Raw genomic sequence first — 15,205 nt, forward strand, 5'->3', positions numbered from 1 at the left:
CAAACCCTTAAGCAGATTGTTAAAACGGCATGGCATTCACCATTTTGTTACTAATAATGAAGTCAAAGCAGGGGTTGTGGAGCGGTTTAACAGAACTTTAAAAACTAGGATGTGGAGATATTTTACAGCCCATAACACCTTTCGCTACATCGATGTGTTACCTGACTTTATAAAGAGTTACAACCAGAGCTTTCACAGAACTATACATACCAGACCCACTGATGTTAACCCATCAAATTCTCTGAAGGTATGGAAAATGGTTTATGGAGATGATTTTAAAATAAAACCGGTTGTTGCCCCTTTTCGAAAAGGCGACCACGTGAGACTATCTAAAACCAAAGGAGCTTTTGAAAAAGGTTATGAACAGACATTTACCGATGAGATATTCATAGTGGATGAAGCCTTAACCAGGGGTCAGAGACCTGTATACCGATTAAAAGACTACGAGGGTGAGACAGTTACTGGATCTTTTTACCTTGAAGAATTACAAAAAGTAAACCCCAAACGAGACAGGATTTACAGGGTTGAAAAAGTTCTAGCGGAGAAAGGAAAAGGGAGAAAAAAGCAACTACTGGTAAAATGGTTGGGGTGGCCTGATAAGTTTAACAGCTGGGTGAAAGCTTCTCAACTCTGTGACATTTAGACGCAAACAACAAACAAACAAAAGTTATTCCTCCCCGCAAAGTCAGAGAAGATGAGCGACGGCGGGTTTTACATTACTTTGCCCAGCAACGCCAGCGCTGCAGTTTTTCCCCAAAACACCAGCTCGAACTTTACAATACGGCTAATTAAGCCCTTGGATCTCCGGGGTGCCTGGGAGGTGGGGTTAGTGGAAATACAATACCCGCACAGCTGGAACACTATCAACGAAGACACCCCTTTTGAAGTCACCTTTGGAGATATGGCATGGAGTTTCATCCTACGACGAGGTTATTACGCGTCCATACCCGAATTACTGGATCATATGAACAGTATCATAGCTCGTCACCCCGGACCGCCTGAGATGGTCATGAACTATGACCCTGTGGGTAGAAAAATTAGACTTAAATCCGCCGCTTTTACTTATATGTTTTCTACCAGCGGGGAGCTAGCTAACATTCTGGGCTTGGGCCCCAAACACAGCATCCAAAAATTCCCTTTCTCGGCAGACATTACAGGGGGTTTTAATTCCTTGTATCTGTACACGGATATCGTAGAACATCAGTTTGTGGGGGATTTTTCTGTTCCCCTGTTACGTTGTGTCCCCGTCCAAGGAAGGAACAACGAGTTTGTCACCATCACCTACGATAAACCTCATTACGTCCCTATCAGTAAACACCACATCGACACAATTACCATTGAAATAAAGACAGATCAGAACAAAAGCGTCTCATTTCGCTTTGGCAAGGTGATCATCAAGCTACACCTGCGCCCCCGGAGAGAGCGAGTTTTCTAAAAAAGCAAAACAGTATTATGGCGATCCTAAAAAATTACGGCGACCCCAACGTCTACAGAAACTATTACAAAGCCCAGGCGGGATACGCCCTTCCCGGATATCATGGGGCCCCCGTGATGTATGGGGCAGGCGTGGGTGGAATATTCCGTAGCCTCTTTCGAAAAGCCGTACCGCTTTTGAGGAGGGGGCTAGAGATTATTAAACCCCACGTAAAAACCGCCGCTCAAAACATAGCTAAAGACGTGGTAGGTCACGTCTCCCGCGCTGTTCTGGAGAAGGTGGGGAACACAGCTTCACAGGAAGGATCGGGGCTGATGTACATTAAAAGGAGGAAGAAGAGAAAGAGAAATGCGTCATACCCGCGACGCGCAGGTCCCCCGAAACCCTTTAAAAGAAGGGCTTTGACCCGCAGGGTCGGCCATAAGCGAAAGTCCAAGAGGAAGCCTGGGCGAAAGAGGAAACACTCGCCGGCTGATACAAGAGATATATTTTAATCAACAAGGCTTTCGTTCACTGCGGGTCTGAAGAATGCACCAAATCCGAACTAGACTTGTTCCAAATAGCCCCTACGCAGACCAGCATTGAGAAAAGCATCTACATCGAGGTGCCACCTCTGTCGGCCGTTACGGAGTCTGCCCCCATTGACTTCTTTATAGCAGGGAATGGCGTAGATTATATGGATTTAAACAACACACTGCTGTACCTGTGTTGCAAGATTGTAAAAGGAGACGGAACTGAACTCAACGCGGGTGCCGAGGTGGGCCTGGTGAATTACCCAGTGGCCTCTATTTTTAGTCAGCTGGATGTCACGCTCGGAGACCGTCTTGTAAGCCAAAGCAACAACTGTTACCCTTACAGGGCCTTTATAGAATCGGTGCTCAATTACAGCAACGACACCCTCGCCACGCAATTTTCCGCTGGCCTCTTTTACAAAGACACTGCCGGACAACAGGAAGACACAGACTTGGATGGCGAGAATCTAGGGTTTGTGAGGCGTGCAAAGCTGACCGCTCAAAGCAGAACAGTAGAGCTTCTGGGTCATCTACACAGCGACCTGTTTTTTCAAGAAAAACTATTGTTGAACGGAGTGGATGTGAAAATTAAACTGACGCGCAGTAAAGATCCTTTCTGTTTAATGGGCAGCGGAACCGAAGGCTTTAAACTGCGCATTCTATCAGCATCCCTTTTTGTGAAGAAAGTACGTGTGGCCCCGAGCGTTCGTCTGGGGCATGCCGAGGCCCTGCTTACCGCTAATGCCAAATACCCCGTGGACCGTGTGGGAATGAAAGTGTTTAGCATCCCTGCGGGCAGCAGGGTCAGTAACCAGGAGAACCTGTTCTTGGGACAGTTGCCCAAAATGCTTGTCCTGGGGTTCGTGGATAACGATGCCTTTAGCGGAAGTTACGCTAAAAATCCCTTTCATTTTAAGCATTACGATATTAATTTTGTGGCCTTGTATGTGGATGGTGAGCAGATACCGACCAAGCCTCTGCAACCAGACTTCGAGGCAGGACGCTGCGTGAGAGAATACATGAATCTGGTACAGACGGCCGGTAAACACATGAAAGATCGTTCTCTGTTAATCGACCGTGAGGAGTTTGCACAGGGTTACACCATGTTTGCCTTTGACCTGTCCCCCGACCAGGAATGCGCCGATCACTATTCCCTGATTAAAACCGGGAACCTGAGAGCAGAAATTCGTTTTGGGAAGGCTTTAACCATTACCGTCAATATGATCGTGTATGGGGTTTTTGACAACGTCATAGAGATAAATCAGAGGAGAAATGTTCTGTTTGACTACATGTGAACATGGACACCGTGCAGCTCTCACGTGTCTTATCAACAGACCCTTACACGAAAAAGAATTTCTTAGACGTGTTTCCCTGCGATTGGCTCCCTGGCGGCAAACTGTCTCAGAGACCCCTAGGTTTGGTGGTCAACACACATCCACACAGCCGACCGGGTGAACACTGGCTTGCCGTGTATCTGGTGGAGCGTAACCTTGGAGAGTTTTTTGACTCATACGGGCATCCCCCGAACAGTGTGTTCTTTCCTAAAAGCATTATGAAATTTTTAAACAAAAATGCCACAGACATTGTGTTTCACAACAGACAATTACAAGACCCCAGCTCCGTTGCCTGCGGCTATCACTGCGTGTTTTTCTTACACCATCGTAGCAAGGGTTTATCTTTTGACCGGATTTTAAAATTGTATTCTAATGACTTAGTGCAAAACGACCGGATGGTGATGAATTTTGTAAAAAATAAATTTAAATACTTGGCCATGCCTAGCCTTGCTCAAAGCATGTTTCAACAAGCCCAGACATGCGTATCTTGCAACGATTTTCATAGTCATGTTACCCAATAAAGCACCCCAGGTGGGGAGTTTAAAGACAATCGATGTTTGGCATGGTTTTTTTTTAAAAAAAACAAAACACAATGACCCAATTCAGAAATGTTTTATTTAAAGCAAAACATTACCAGTTTAAAAAAAAAATGGAACGTGAAAAAGATCACAAACTGAGCCATTCGGCTCTTTTAGCCAATTTTCGTTTTTTAGATGGCAAAAGAGGGGTCACTGTTTCTTGGTCCACACCGGTGTCGGCGATTGAGGCCTTGAGGCGTTCCAAAAGATCTCTGTTGGTCGCGTTGCCCATGATGGAAGATGGCATGTTCAGTTCCGCCATGGCATTCATAAACACATCCCATCCTTTAGGTACATGTCTGCTAGGAACAGAGCGCGTCTGGGTGACGGCCCTAACTAAGTCGAGCATGTTAGAACCATTAACCACAGAGCCTTTGTACACAAAAGACCCTTTATCGGTCCATGAAGAAATGTTTTAATCTTGGCTCAGCTTATTTAGCAATACTGATGCATTTTTCTTATAACGCTTATTCACGTTATCCAACACCTCCTGAGCAACAGAGTCTGAGGTCTTTGGTGTTTCGGAGGGTTTGGCAGTCACACTCTGTTCCTGTTCTGGTAGAAACAGACTTAGTTTTCCTTTGTCCACATCGCTCTGCTTCACGTACATTAGGTACCTTTGAAGCACGGTGCTGTAAAGTTTAGCCTTTTCATATTCACCTAAGTCAGTTCTTTGAAGAACAGATTTCATTTCAGCATCCAGTAAGCGAGTTGCAGTCGTTCTGATATTTTCCTCTACCGGAGGGGGAGCACTTAATTGCTCCAACTGCCGGCTGGGCACCAGGTACATTTTTTCTGCATACTCCATTATCGATTAGTTAAAAGCCCCGTTATCAGAGGGATAGCAAAACTTAACAGGGGTCCTATAAACCCCCCAGACTGCTTCACCAGACGCTTCTTTCTTTTAAGTGAAACCCTTTTATTACACAAAGTTTTTATAAGCGTGTGTTTCTTTTTCAGCACACGCACTTGCTTCGGTGTTAAAGGTACGTTTCCTTTTAAGGTGTTGAGCGCTATTTCTGAGATGGCTGCTACTAGATCGTCAGAGGCCGAGCACAGTATAGCCCTCCTTTGCTGTGGGGACGATTTGCTAAGTAATTTTAAAAGGCCCAGGTTTCTTTTCACGCAGCTAGACATGTTTTCAGTCAGCAACCCCGGCTGCTAAAAAGGGACCTGCCAATAATTCATCTCTTTTTATACAGGGCTGTTGTTCTTTTTAAAGTATAAACTGCCGGCCAGTCTGGAGGGAAAAGACCAGTTCTTAGCGTATAAGCTTCTGGTGTGGAAGCATTTAAATCCACCACCAGGTAGCCATAAGGCCTTTTGGTAGCATCCTCAAAAGCTTCTAGAAAGAACTGAGCTTTGCCGGGGTACATTTGCCGAGCGAGTGTAGCAATTTGTAATCTGTCCCTGGGGTTTTTGAACAGAACCATGTATTTTGTGTTTAGGTTAATAGTGCGACTCTTTTTTCCCTGGCAAAATACGTTCTGAACTATATACATAATGCTCAGGTTCCTGTGATGCACGTACTTGGTAAAGGCTTTCTCGATTTCATCGCTTTCACAAGCGGAGTTCATCAGATCGTCTATGATAATCATGTTCACTTTATTGGTAGGAAACAAACGGTCATCGTCAAAAGCATCAGGCAGACCCTCCACAAAATTGATAAAGGGGTATTTACAGAGCAGTTCTTTATACAAGGGTTGCCAACAACTGTAACACCACACAATATTCTCAGGCGTAACAGACAATGTTTGTTTGGCATTATCCAATACATTTTTTATAAAGTAACTTTTCCCGCAGTTGCTAGGCCCCGCGAGAATTGCAGAAAAGGGGTGTCTCCACCTCGTATCCATTTTTCAAAAACCGTAGGGCAGGGTTTTAAACCCTTCTCCTAGGACCCTCTTGTTGTAAACGACTTTCTGTGTTTTTTTAAGGGTTTTTGTCTCTATTTGCCACTGATTTTTGTTTCTTACAATAGAGGGTTGCTGCACCTCTATCTTTTTTGAGGGGTTCTCTCGCAGACCCGTGCAATAGTCCAGGACTAGATCTTTCAAACTGTCAAAGTTGATCTTTTCACAGTTTGCTACGTTCAGGGTAATACCTTTGACCTTCATACAAGCCTTTCCTCCCAACAGTTTGTACCCGTATGTTTTTGGGCCTGCCGACACAAACTCGGTGATGTGTTGATCTGGTGGGATCTCGCTCGTGAGGTCCCCTAAATAATCCCCCAGAGGGGGATTCCAGGCCCCCTCCCTTTTCACAAATATCACAGAGTCAGTGTCGTGGTACAGGCACCGCTCTTGCAATCCGTCTAGGAGGTTGTATAGTTCTAAGCGGGCATAAGCGGTGGTGAAACAGGCTATGAAAACATTGGTATTGCCAGAGACAGAATAACGGTCTTTTGCGTGCTTCCAAGATACGCACGCTGTTTCATCGTCGATAAACTCACAGGATGAAACCTCGTAGTTGGGGGAAAATAGGTACTGAAAGAGTTCGTCAGGGTCTCTCACGATGCTGGTATTGGGTAGGTTGGTTCTTTGGCCGAATTTACCCCACAGAGAATTTAAAAACAGTTTAGCAATTTGGCGTTTAGCGGGGTTTAGCCTGATCTCGTGTCGGCGTAAAAGCACGCCTTCTTTCTGGTAGAAATCGTTAGCATACTTATTTTGTTTGTCTTCGTCTGTGCACCAGCTGGGATACCCTGAAGCCTCTTGTTTCTGGCGGAGGTGTAATTTTATGTACTCCGAAAAGAGTTTATCAGATTTTTCATTAAAATGCCAGATTTCATAGATTTTAGCCACCACGTACCCCTTCGCTATGGCTGCATTCAATTCCACAGTGCACCAAGTCCCCAGGATGGCCCTCTCCTCGTCAGTGTGGGTGCACGTCTCCCGCTGCACGGTTTCCGCGCAGGTTCGGCATAGCGGGAACATAAGCTTGCCGCCCACTCTGACAGGTAACAATGGGAAAAAGAGGCCTCGTGGGGGGTACACTTTAACTTTTGCAATTCCAAAATAATTTGCAAGGGGTCCAAATTTGTCATAAACTATATCGGGGTGCCCGATAGGGTAGTCTTTCGTTTTGTTTACAAAAGGGTACAAGCTGGTAAAATCATAATAGTGGATTTCTTCCCCGGGCTTAGGTTTATAATATAGACAGATGGCGTTCGTCCTCCCCCCAAAAAGAGCATCCCTAGGCATGAGAGGCTGGGGTAACTGGGCTCGGTTTAAAAAGCTCGCAAGCTCCCTGTCTGTTTCTTTCATCACCACCCACTCGTGCTCCCAAAGAGTCCTCACTACAAAACCAAGCCGTTTTAGATAGTCGGTCTTGAGCTGCGTCTTGTAATAAAGAAACCCAAAAGTTGTCCCCGTCATAGGATTTTGTGCTTTTTCACAATGACAGGCGACACAGCCGTGAAAAAAACACCCATTAAACTCAAAGGCTATGTGTACCCCGTCAATATTGGCATAACCGTCTAAAAAGTAGGGGCCTACCTGTAGTTCCCCACCCTGTAAAGCGTGCCGTATTTGTATATGTTCTTTTTGAGAGATATACAACAGCCACTGGATAGATGGGGTCGAATATCTCTTTTTCTGTCTGTGATAGTTGTCTGGAGGGAGAAGAGCTACCGTGTTAGGCTCCAAAAACATAAACCTGTACATAGCCATGCAGACGGATGCCAGCGTTATGTACCGGAACGGATCTATACACAGTTTTATCTCAGTGAATTTACCGGGTTCTCTCTCTACTAGATCGACCTTCTCCGTCATATTCATAATTTCTTTTCTGTATAGGATACAAGCCTGTCTCAAAATTTTTACATCCTGCTGGCAGTAATACGCAAGCTCTTTCTGCAGGTCAAAAGTCTCAGAGCTGTGGTCTTGATACCAGTCGAGAAACTCTGCTTTTTCCCTGGGCATCATGCTTTCTACACCGTAGTGCTCCACACCGGGCATAGGCCCCACATAATTTTGATTTTCTAAAGTGTTAAAAAATGTGGAAAATACCCTTTGCAACCTTCAAACCCCATCGCCTGTGGGAGCTTGCTAAGCTTCATGGGCAAGAAGTTTAAAGAGTCTATAAAACGAATGCCAAGGGCCTTAACTTCCACACACATTAGTTTACTGCCCTGAGTGATCAGTTCTATGTACATCTTTTCCTTCAGTAACTGTCTAACGCAGAAATACGCATCATAACCTTTGGAATTGTGTGCTAGGAACGTGTAGTCCCGGAACTCTTTGCCAATAAAGGTCTTAACAAACATAGAAAGACATTCGTCACCCTTAAATTCCCAGGATTTTTCTGGCTTTAGGGACATTGCAAAAATATAATTGGGAGTGTGCAACCCAGTCTCCTGCATGCATTCAAAATCATAAAAAATATACTTTTCTGATGATTCAGGCTTTCTAAGGCTGTCCATAAAACAGAGGTGAATGTCTACATCTCCAACGATCAAACCCTGACACTGCTTACAGCGCCTCCCTTTACACCTGTGCTGCTTGTCCACGTACGCCTGACACTTACCGCACAAAGTTTTAGACAGGCATTCAACTTGGTTTTTTGACGCACAGTTGACATGTCTGTCTAAACACTCTTTGGACCGACAATACAGTTTACAGCTAGGACACCTCAGCTGCACACCCATGTTGTCAGAGCATGTTGCGCTCAAGCAGAGACGGCAACGATACCTGCAAGAATGGTCGTGACTGTACACCGTGTGGCAAAACTCACAGTAATTTTTTGCTCCGAACAACTTTTTCACATCCAGAACCCCATAGTAATGTTCATTGTGCAACAGGATGAAATAAGTCTTAGGGTACACGGGGCCCCCCGTTTTAAAAAAACCCCAGCCACCTTTCACCGCATACAGCACCACCTGTATGTTAACTCCTAAATGCTGTTCAAACTTTGCTACATCAGTGAGCATAACCTTTTTTTGATCTGACCACCCCAGTTTCTCGTGCAACTTTCTCGCCTCTGCTAACAATTCTGCATCTGTAGGTTTATGACCGGCCATGACAGCCAAGAGCCCTCCCGCAAAACATAGATTGGTACCGGTGTAAGTCAGGTCTACTAAACATTGTCTCTTTTTATGAATAATCTGACTACTAAGGATAGAATTTAAAACTCTTCGAGCGCCCCCACCCCTATTTTTTACAACTGTCACAACAAGGCACAACGTCCCATCGAAATGCAATTCTCTATTGCTCTGAAGCAGCTTTGAGGTCTGGTTCAAGAAATCCTCAGCGGACAGCTCATCCCTAGTTCTTCTGACTGAAAACAAAGGGTTAGTTAAACGACGGCTCTCTAAACGTAACTGTACATAATCATCAGGGCCTACCCTACCATTAACATCATCAAGAACTAGCTGTATCCCTCTGTGTATGGCTTCAACAGCCTGTTGAGCTGAATTTATTTGCTCAAGATGGACAAAACGAAACTCCTCACAATACACCGACCCCCCAAATCTAGGTAATTCACGTTGCCAACTTCTCACTCTCTCCATATACACCTCTGCATTTTCAGGGTTACTTGGGGGTTCCTCTACGGAACCATCAGTGGCATCTTCTACATCCGATACTAATTGAGAGTCAGACTCTGAGACGCCTCCGTGAGGGGCATTGGGAGTCGATGGGCCTCCGTCTAGAGAGCACTCTGGGGAATTTTCTAAACCAGAGTCTGATTTCGCCTCCCCATTTTCAGACATGCCAGTTTGAGAGCCTCTGGTAGGGGGCATCTCTTTTTGTTTTTTTTCCCTCATTACCTCTTTAGCCCTTTTTAAAATTTTTACAGCGACCCTGGCCTGGAATTTTTTGGCAGCCATCTGTTTATCCCCCAAGCGCCGTCCGCCCTTTTGTTTACACACGAGCTGATGTGCACCCTTGAGGGTACCCCTTTCCACACCTAGTCATGCCTGATCAGAGCCACCCTTTCCAGCCCCCCTTTCTTTTAGGCCCCCTGAGGATTCAGCGTCCATCAGTTTTCTGAACAAAGCGTCGTATTTTTTCCAAATCTTTTTAGAATGCCGTAGTTTTAGACTCCCCGAAGATACAGCGTCCATCAGTTTTCTGAATGAAGCATCAAACTCTTCCCAAATACTAGAATATGGGGGATCTTTGTCAGTCCTTAGTTTTTTATTCACAACCCCTAGAGTGCCTGCTCTGGGTTTGTGAATGTGTGTGTTTCTGCACACATTCAGAGCCCCTAGAGTGCCTACTCCGGGTTTGTGAATGTGGACGTTTTCGCTCACAGTTTTCTCAGGGCTTGGTGCGGCGGTGGCCACTGAGGAACTGGAGTTGTGTTTGCATGGTTGCAATACCTTGGCATCGCAGGTGTTTTCAATCCTTGTTTTTTTATTCACAATCCCTAGAGCGCCTGTTCCGGGTTTGTGAATGTGGGCGTTTTCGCTCACAGTTTTCTCAGGGCTTGGCGTGGCGGTGGCCGCTGAGGAACTGGAGTTGTCTTTGCATGGATGTTTTTTACCAGAGTGTTTTGTTTTGTCCTTGGGTTTGACGTAAATGAGGTTTGGACTGGGCTGATGCTTCATCTGCACTCTTGTGCTGTTTTGCGTTGATAAAGGTCTCAAAGCAGATTCCTGGTTCTTTGGTGGTTCTCGGGGAGGGGTCCTTGTAGCTCCCACTACAACCTTGTCAGAAGGGCTGCATATGCCTGCTTGGGGCAGGAGGGGGGAAAAAAAGCATTTTACAAAAATGTAACTTTGCCAGCTTTCTCACCCACACCTATGTATGTACTTAAAATACAAAACCTCATAAATTAACCAGACTAATAAGCAAAATATATTTACCCGGCTTCATCCATCCATCTGTCACTGATACTTGTGAATTTTTCTTTTCAATTGTCTCTTTCCTTTTTCTTTTGAGCATTTTTACCCGCTCAAGTTTTGACCGTGCTGTAAAGCAAACAACATTCTAATAAAACACATGAAACTGTCTAGTAAACTTTAAAATAAAATAAAATAATATCCATTAGAGTGTTTTTTCTATTTAAAAAAGTCATAGCTTTAAAACAAAATAATCCATTTCAGGCTGTACAACAATCACAGGTTTTGAGTTTATTTCTACCACTTTGAAAACAACCCCCACAAATATTTTTTTTTTTTAAATACATCTCATTTTGCAAAGTAAAAACCCTGCTAATTGGAAACACACCATCACCATCAGTTTGTAGACATATACTTTTTAAAAACCGCCTATGTTTTACACACACACACACACACACACACACACACACACACACACACAGAGTTTAAAACACTGTTTGCAACAAAATACTTTTCAATAAACCCACATGCTTTTAAAAAGATCCCTGGTTGTTCTGGCCCCCGCCCTGCCCCAGCCATGTGTGCTTGGGGTCTTTGGGGTAAGAAAAACAAGCCAAAATGTTAGTTAGTATTAGCTCCCAAATCCCTATTCAACCTATGTAATACCTGAAGTTATTAAGCACAACTACAGTTAAAAATGGTTTTTACCTTGGCCTGGTGATGAACTGCAACTTAAAGTTACTGGCTCCATGCTAAACAGATCACACTGCAATACAGATATGCACCATTATTTACTAAGATAGCATGGCCAAAAAATGGCATTATATAATATATATATATTTTCAGAGTTAAAAAAAAAAAACAGGGAACATACCTCCACTTGCAGCCCAGCAGCAATTCAAGAGAGTTTCTGTTGAAAGAGACAGTCTCCAAGCTACCTGAGGTTTTGTTGTTTTTTTTTTTACACCATCCTAACTCTTTTGTTTCAAAATAGTTAGCAGGTTGATTGGATCACCCCTCCCTAGCATTCCCTTTTGTGATCGGGGGTGGGGAATAAGTTTTTCTGCACAATTGGGCTGCTTTTCTTTTTTAAGTTCAAATACTTTTTGTTCCCCCCACCCTGTAGGGCCTTCTTACAGTAACCATTTCAAGTGAGGGGCCCTTTGCAGATATCAATGAATGTCTTGGGGCTTGTTTTTGTTTTTAAAAACATGTTCTTTCATGCTTAAAGTTTGGTGGGACGGGGGGTGATTTCTAGAAAAAGTGCCCCGTGGCCTTCAACCAACTCCTGGGCCATATTTAGACTGGCCTATAGCGTTCCACCAAATCCAGGGGTTATATTTAAACTGCCCAATAGCATCTGCAAACTCCTGAGGTTTTATTTCATTTCATATTAATCAGAACTCACCATCCTCACCCACCCACCTCCCTTACTATGGGTGCACCCCCATCAAAATTAACCCTATGGCAACAAGGGTGAGTAATCACAGTCACCCTGGCTATTCAGTGGGGGGGGGGGGTGGTTAAACCCGTTCAGTTCAACAGAATAAGTCAACTCTATTGTACTCAACCACATGTCTGAACCATCCCCGTTTGTTTTATTGTAAACACATTTTTAGGGTATTTTTCCCCCTCCCACAACATACATTTCAGCTTTTTTTTTTTTTTTGCTGTAAATGGGTCTCTCTTACACAAAAGACACAAGAGCTAGGTTCTCACAAACAATTTTTTTTATTTAAAAGACATACAGCTCCTTCAAAACAAACCAAGATGCTCCATTAAAAAAAGAAAGAAAGAAAAAAAGACTTTAAGCTCCCTTAAGGGCCAGAGACCTTTTAACAGAAATACAAATAGTCACAAAGCCCTTTTCAATAGATTTTTTTTTTAAATTTACAGCTACCAAGTTTTATATCGCATGTTTGGCACCTCACCATTTTCTAACTTAATCCTTTTAGATTTCTTACAAATAGCCTTTTTCTTAAGCAGGGTTCTGTAACTTTTTGTGCGGACCAGACGGTCAATATAACGCTCTAAGCAGGCATCTTCCGGTTTGGTCATTTTCTTTAAAACATGGTCAGGGTCTCCACTGAATTGCACAGCATTTATCAAGGTCACCCCTTGTGCTAAATGTTCTTGGGTTAGGCATAGACATTGCATAGCATAATCTATGGCAATCACAGTGTTTAATAAGCTTTCCAAACACAGCTCAGCACACAGGCCCCGGAGCTTGCAGTTTATATCCACTGAAGTCCAAGTCACACAGTCATGGTGCCGCTGGCCTGGTGCATCTATGACACAGCCCTCACAATCTTCAAAAAGCTTTTCCCTAAGACAGTGATTAAGAACAGAATAAACAGCAACGCGTACAATAGTCTGCATGACTTTGTTACGCTCACGACGTGGCACTGGCTCAGTCAGTTCCATGCCAAGCCTCCTCCTAAACTCCTCATAGCCGTCATCCTCGGAGTCCTCTTCAACATTTTGTATTGGCGTTGAGCAAAAACAAGGTGGGCCCGGTTCATCTTCGCTGCTTGGTGCAACGCTGTCTAGAGTCTCCGGGTCCTCTAGAAAGGCATCATTGAGCTGTTGAGAGATTTTTTTCAAAAAAGAAACAGCGTAAGCACCCCACTGCTCGGTTTTTGATTTACACAATCCCTGGTTCCTAGCCCCGTTACAACCCCATCCCGACCGTCACTTCTTAAGCATTCATTTACCTGAGCGTTCATCTTGTCCACTAGTGACTTCCCCGAGCTGCGATCACCTTCCTCCTCCCGGGGGGTGGCCAACAAGAGGCCATCACGCTCATCGTGGGGCCCCACAAGCGGCTGGGTTTCAGGGTCCGGGGTATCCATCAATGGCTGGGCCAAAGGGCTCCCCTCAATTGCCCCCTCCTCCTCCTCGGAACTGTCGCTGATGTAGCGCTTTCTCCGCGGTTTGTTGAAGGCCCTTGGGGCTAAAACAAAGTCCGAAGTTCTCACGGGGGTGGTGAAGGAGTCCATGTTTCCACGATTTCTAAAACACGCGCTCTTGGTAAAAGACAGCCTCTTCTGCCCGACGCTGGGCCTTATGGGGTGATGGTGCTGCGCTCTGATTGGCAGAGGGGTCATACGCCCCTCTTCTGGGTGGTTCACCCCATCCCAGAACCTGCCCTATTTTGGTCAAATCTGCTCTCGGGCCGGCCTGATTGGTAGAGGTTGGTGGGAGGAGTTGTTAGAGGGGTCACACGAATCATTTCCGGACGGGTCACCCCGCCCCCGGAACTCATCCTAATTGGTCAAATCTCCTCTTGGTCCTATCGGAACAAAACCCCTCCTGATTGGTAGCGGGGTGGGGGGAGGAGTTGTTAGAGGGGTCACAAGACCCACTTCCAGAGAGGACACCCCCACCCCGGAACTCGCCCTGATTGGTCAAAGCTCCTCTCTGGGAGGTCCTACGGGGCAAAACCCATCCTGATTGGTGGGGGGGGGAGGAGTTGTTAGAGGGGTCACAAGACCCACTTCCGGAGAGGACACCCCCCTCCGGAACTCGCCCTGATTGGTCAAAGCTCCTCTTGGGGGGGAAGTCCTACGGGGCGAAACCCATCCTGATTGGTAGAGGGCAGTGGGAGGAGTTGTTAGAGGGTTCACATGACATACCTTTCTTCCGGTCACGTGGCAGCCTTGACCCTGGAAGTAATACCCCATGGGGCAGGACTTCCGGTGGGGGGGGCAGAGGTCAAGGGGTGGGGTTAAAGGGGTCAAGGGGTGGGGTGGGTGTCACATGACACACCTTGCTTCCGGTCATGTGGCAGCCTTGACCCCGGAAGTAATAACCCATGGGGCGGGACTTCCGGTGGGTGGGGCTAAGAGGTCAAGGGGCGGGGCTGAGGGGTCAAGGGGCGGGGCTAAGGGGTCACGGGGCGGGGTCAGGGTTTGATTGATGGTAGGGCCCTTCTACTACTACCGAACACCAAAGATCCTCTTCACTCTTCCCTTATATCAGGGTCAATCAAGGTGCTCACATTTGCCATGAACTGTGACGGTTGGGTAGGTTTTCAAAATGTTGTTTGAATTTACCTGCCCACATAGAGGCATTGGATGTTATCAGACAATGACACCTAATTTTGCATTGTATCAAGTATATGATTCTATGTCCTCAGAAGGAATTTCAGCAGGTGCGTATTGAGAAATCCACTCAGGGGATAAAGCTAATGCATGGCACCAGGGATTGTAGCCACTGGAAATAATTGGCTGCTGATAACCTCTCAGAAAATGATGGATGCAATGAAGTTTTGGATCTTTGCAAATTTTTACCATTATGGTAAAATTACAACCAGAGCCATCTCTATTTTGATCTCTGGGTGAGCAATTCTCTGCATGGGGATCAAAACTTCTCTTGCTTTTGTAGAACTGGGGGCTATGAATCCTTTCCAGCAGCTGTTCTTTTATGAATGGCTCTGTTTTGTTGGATACGATACTGATTGTCATGTTGTCTATACCTGGGTATAGGTTTGTAATGTGTAATCTGTCACTAACACAAACCATTTAAGATTGTGTGTGCAAAGGATGGAGCAGAAAGAAGAG

The 15,205-nt window shown here is 45.2% G+C and overlaps 1 protein-coding gene across 1 annotated transcript; it reads right to left on the reverse strand.

Annotated features, from left to right (window-relative positions):
• Positions 1 to 11,977: 11,977 nt before the first annotated feature.
• LOC141983072 (uncharacterized) lies at positions 11,978 to 13,802 on the reverse strand. The gene is made up of 2 exons (XM_074945783.1): positions 13,358 to 13,802; positions 11,978 to 13,226 (listed from the first exon to the last, which is right to left on the reverse strand). Exons 1-2 carry the CDS (start codon positions 13,748 to 13,750, stop codon positions 12,540 to 12,542), a joined length of 1,080 nt encoding a protein of 359 aa, XP_074801884.1. The 5' UTR covers positions 13,751 to 13,802; the 3' UTR covers positions 11,978 to 12,539.
• Between the last annotated feature and the right edge of the window lie 1,403 nt (positions 13,803 to 15,205).

Source organism: Natator depressus, chromosome 1, assembly GCF_965152275.1.
Source record: "Natator depressus isolate rNatDep1 chromosome 1, rNatDep2.hap1, whole genome shotgun sequence".
NCBI classification, from domain to species: Eukaryota; Metazoa; Chordata; order Testudines; family Cheloniidae; genus Natator; species Natator depressus.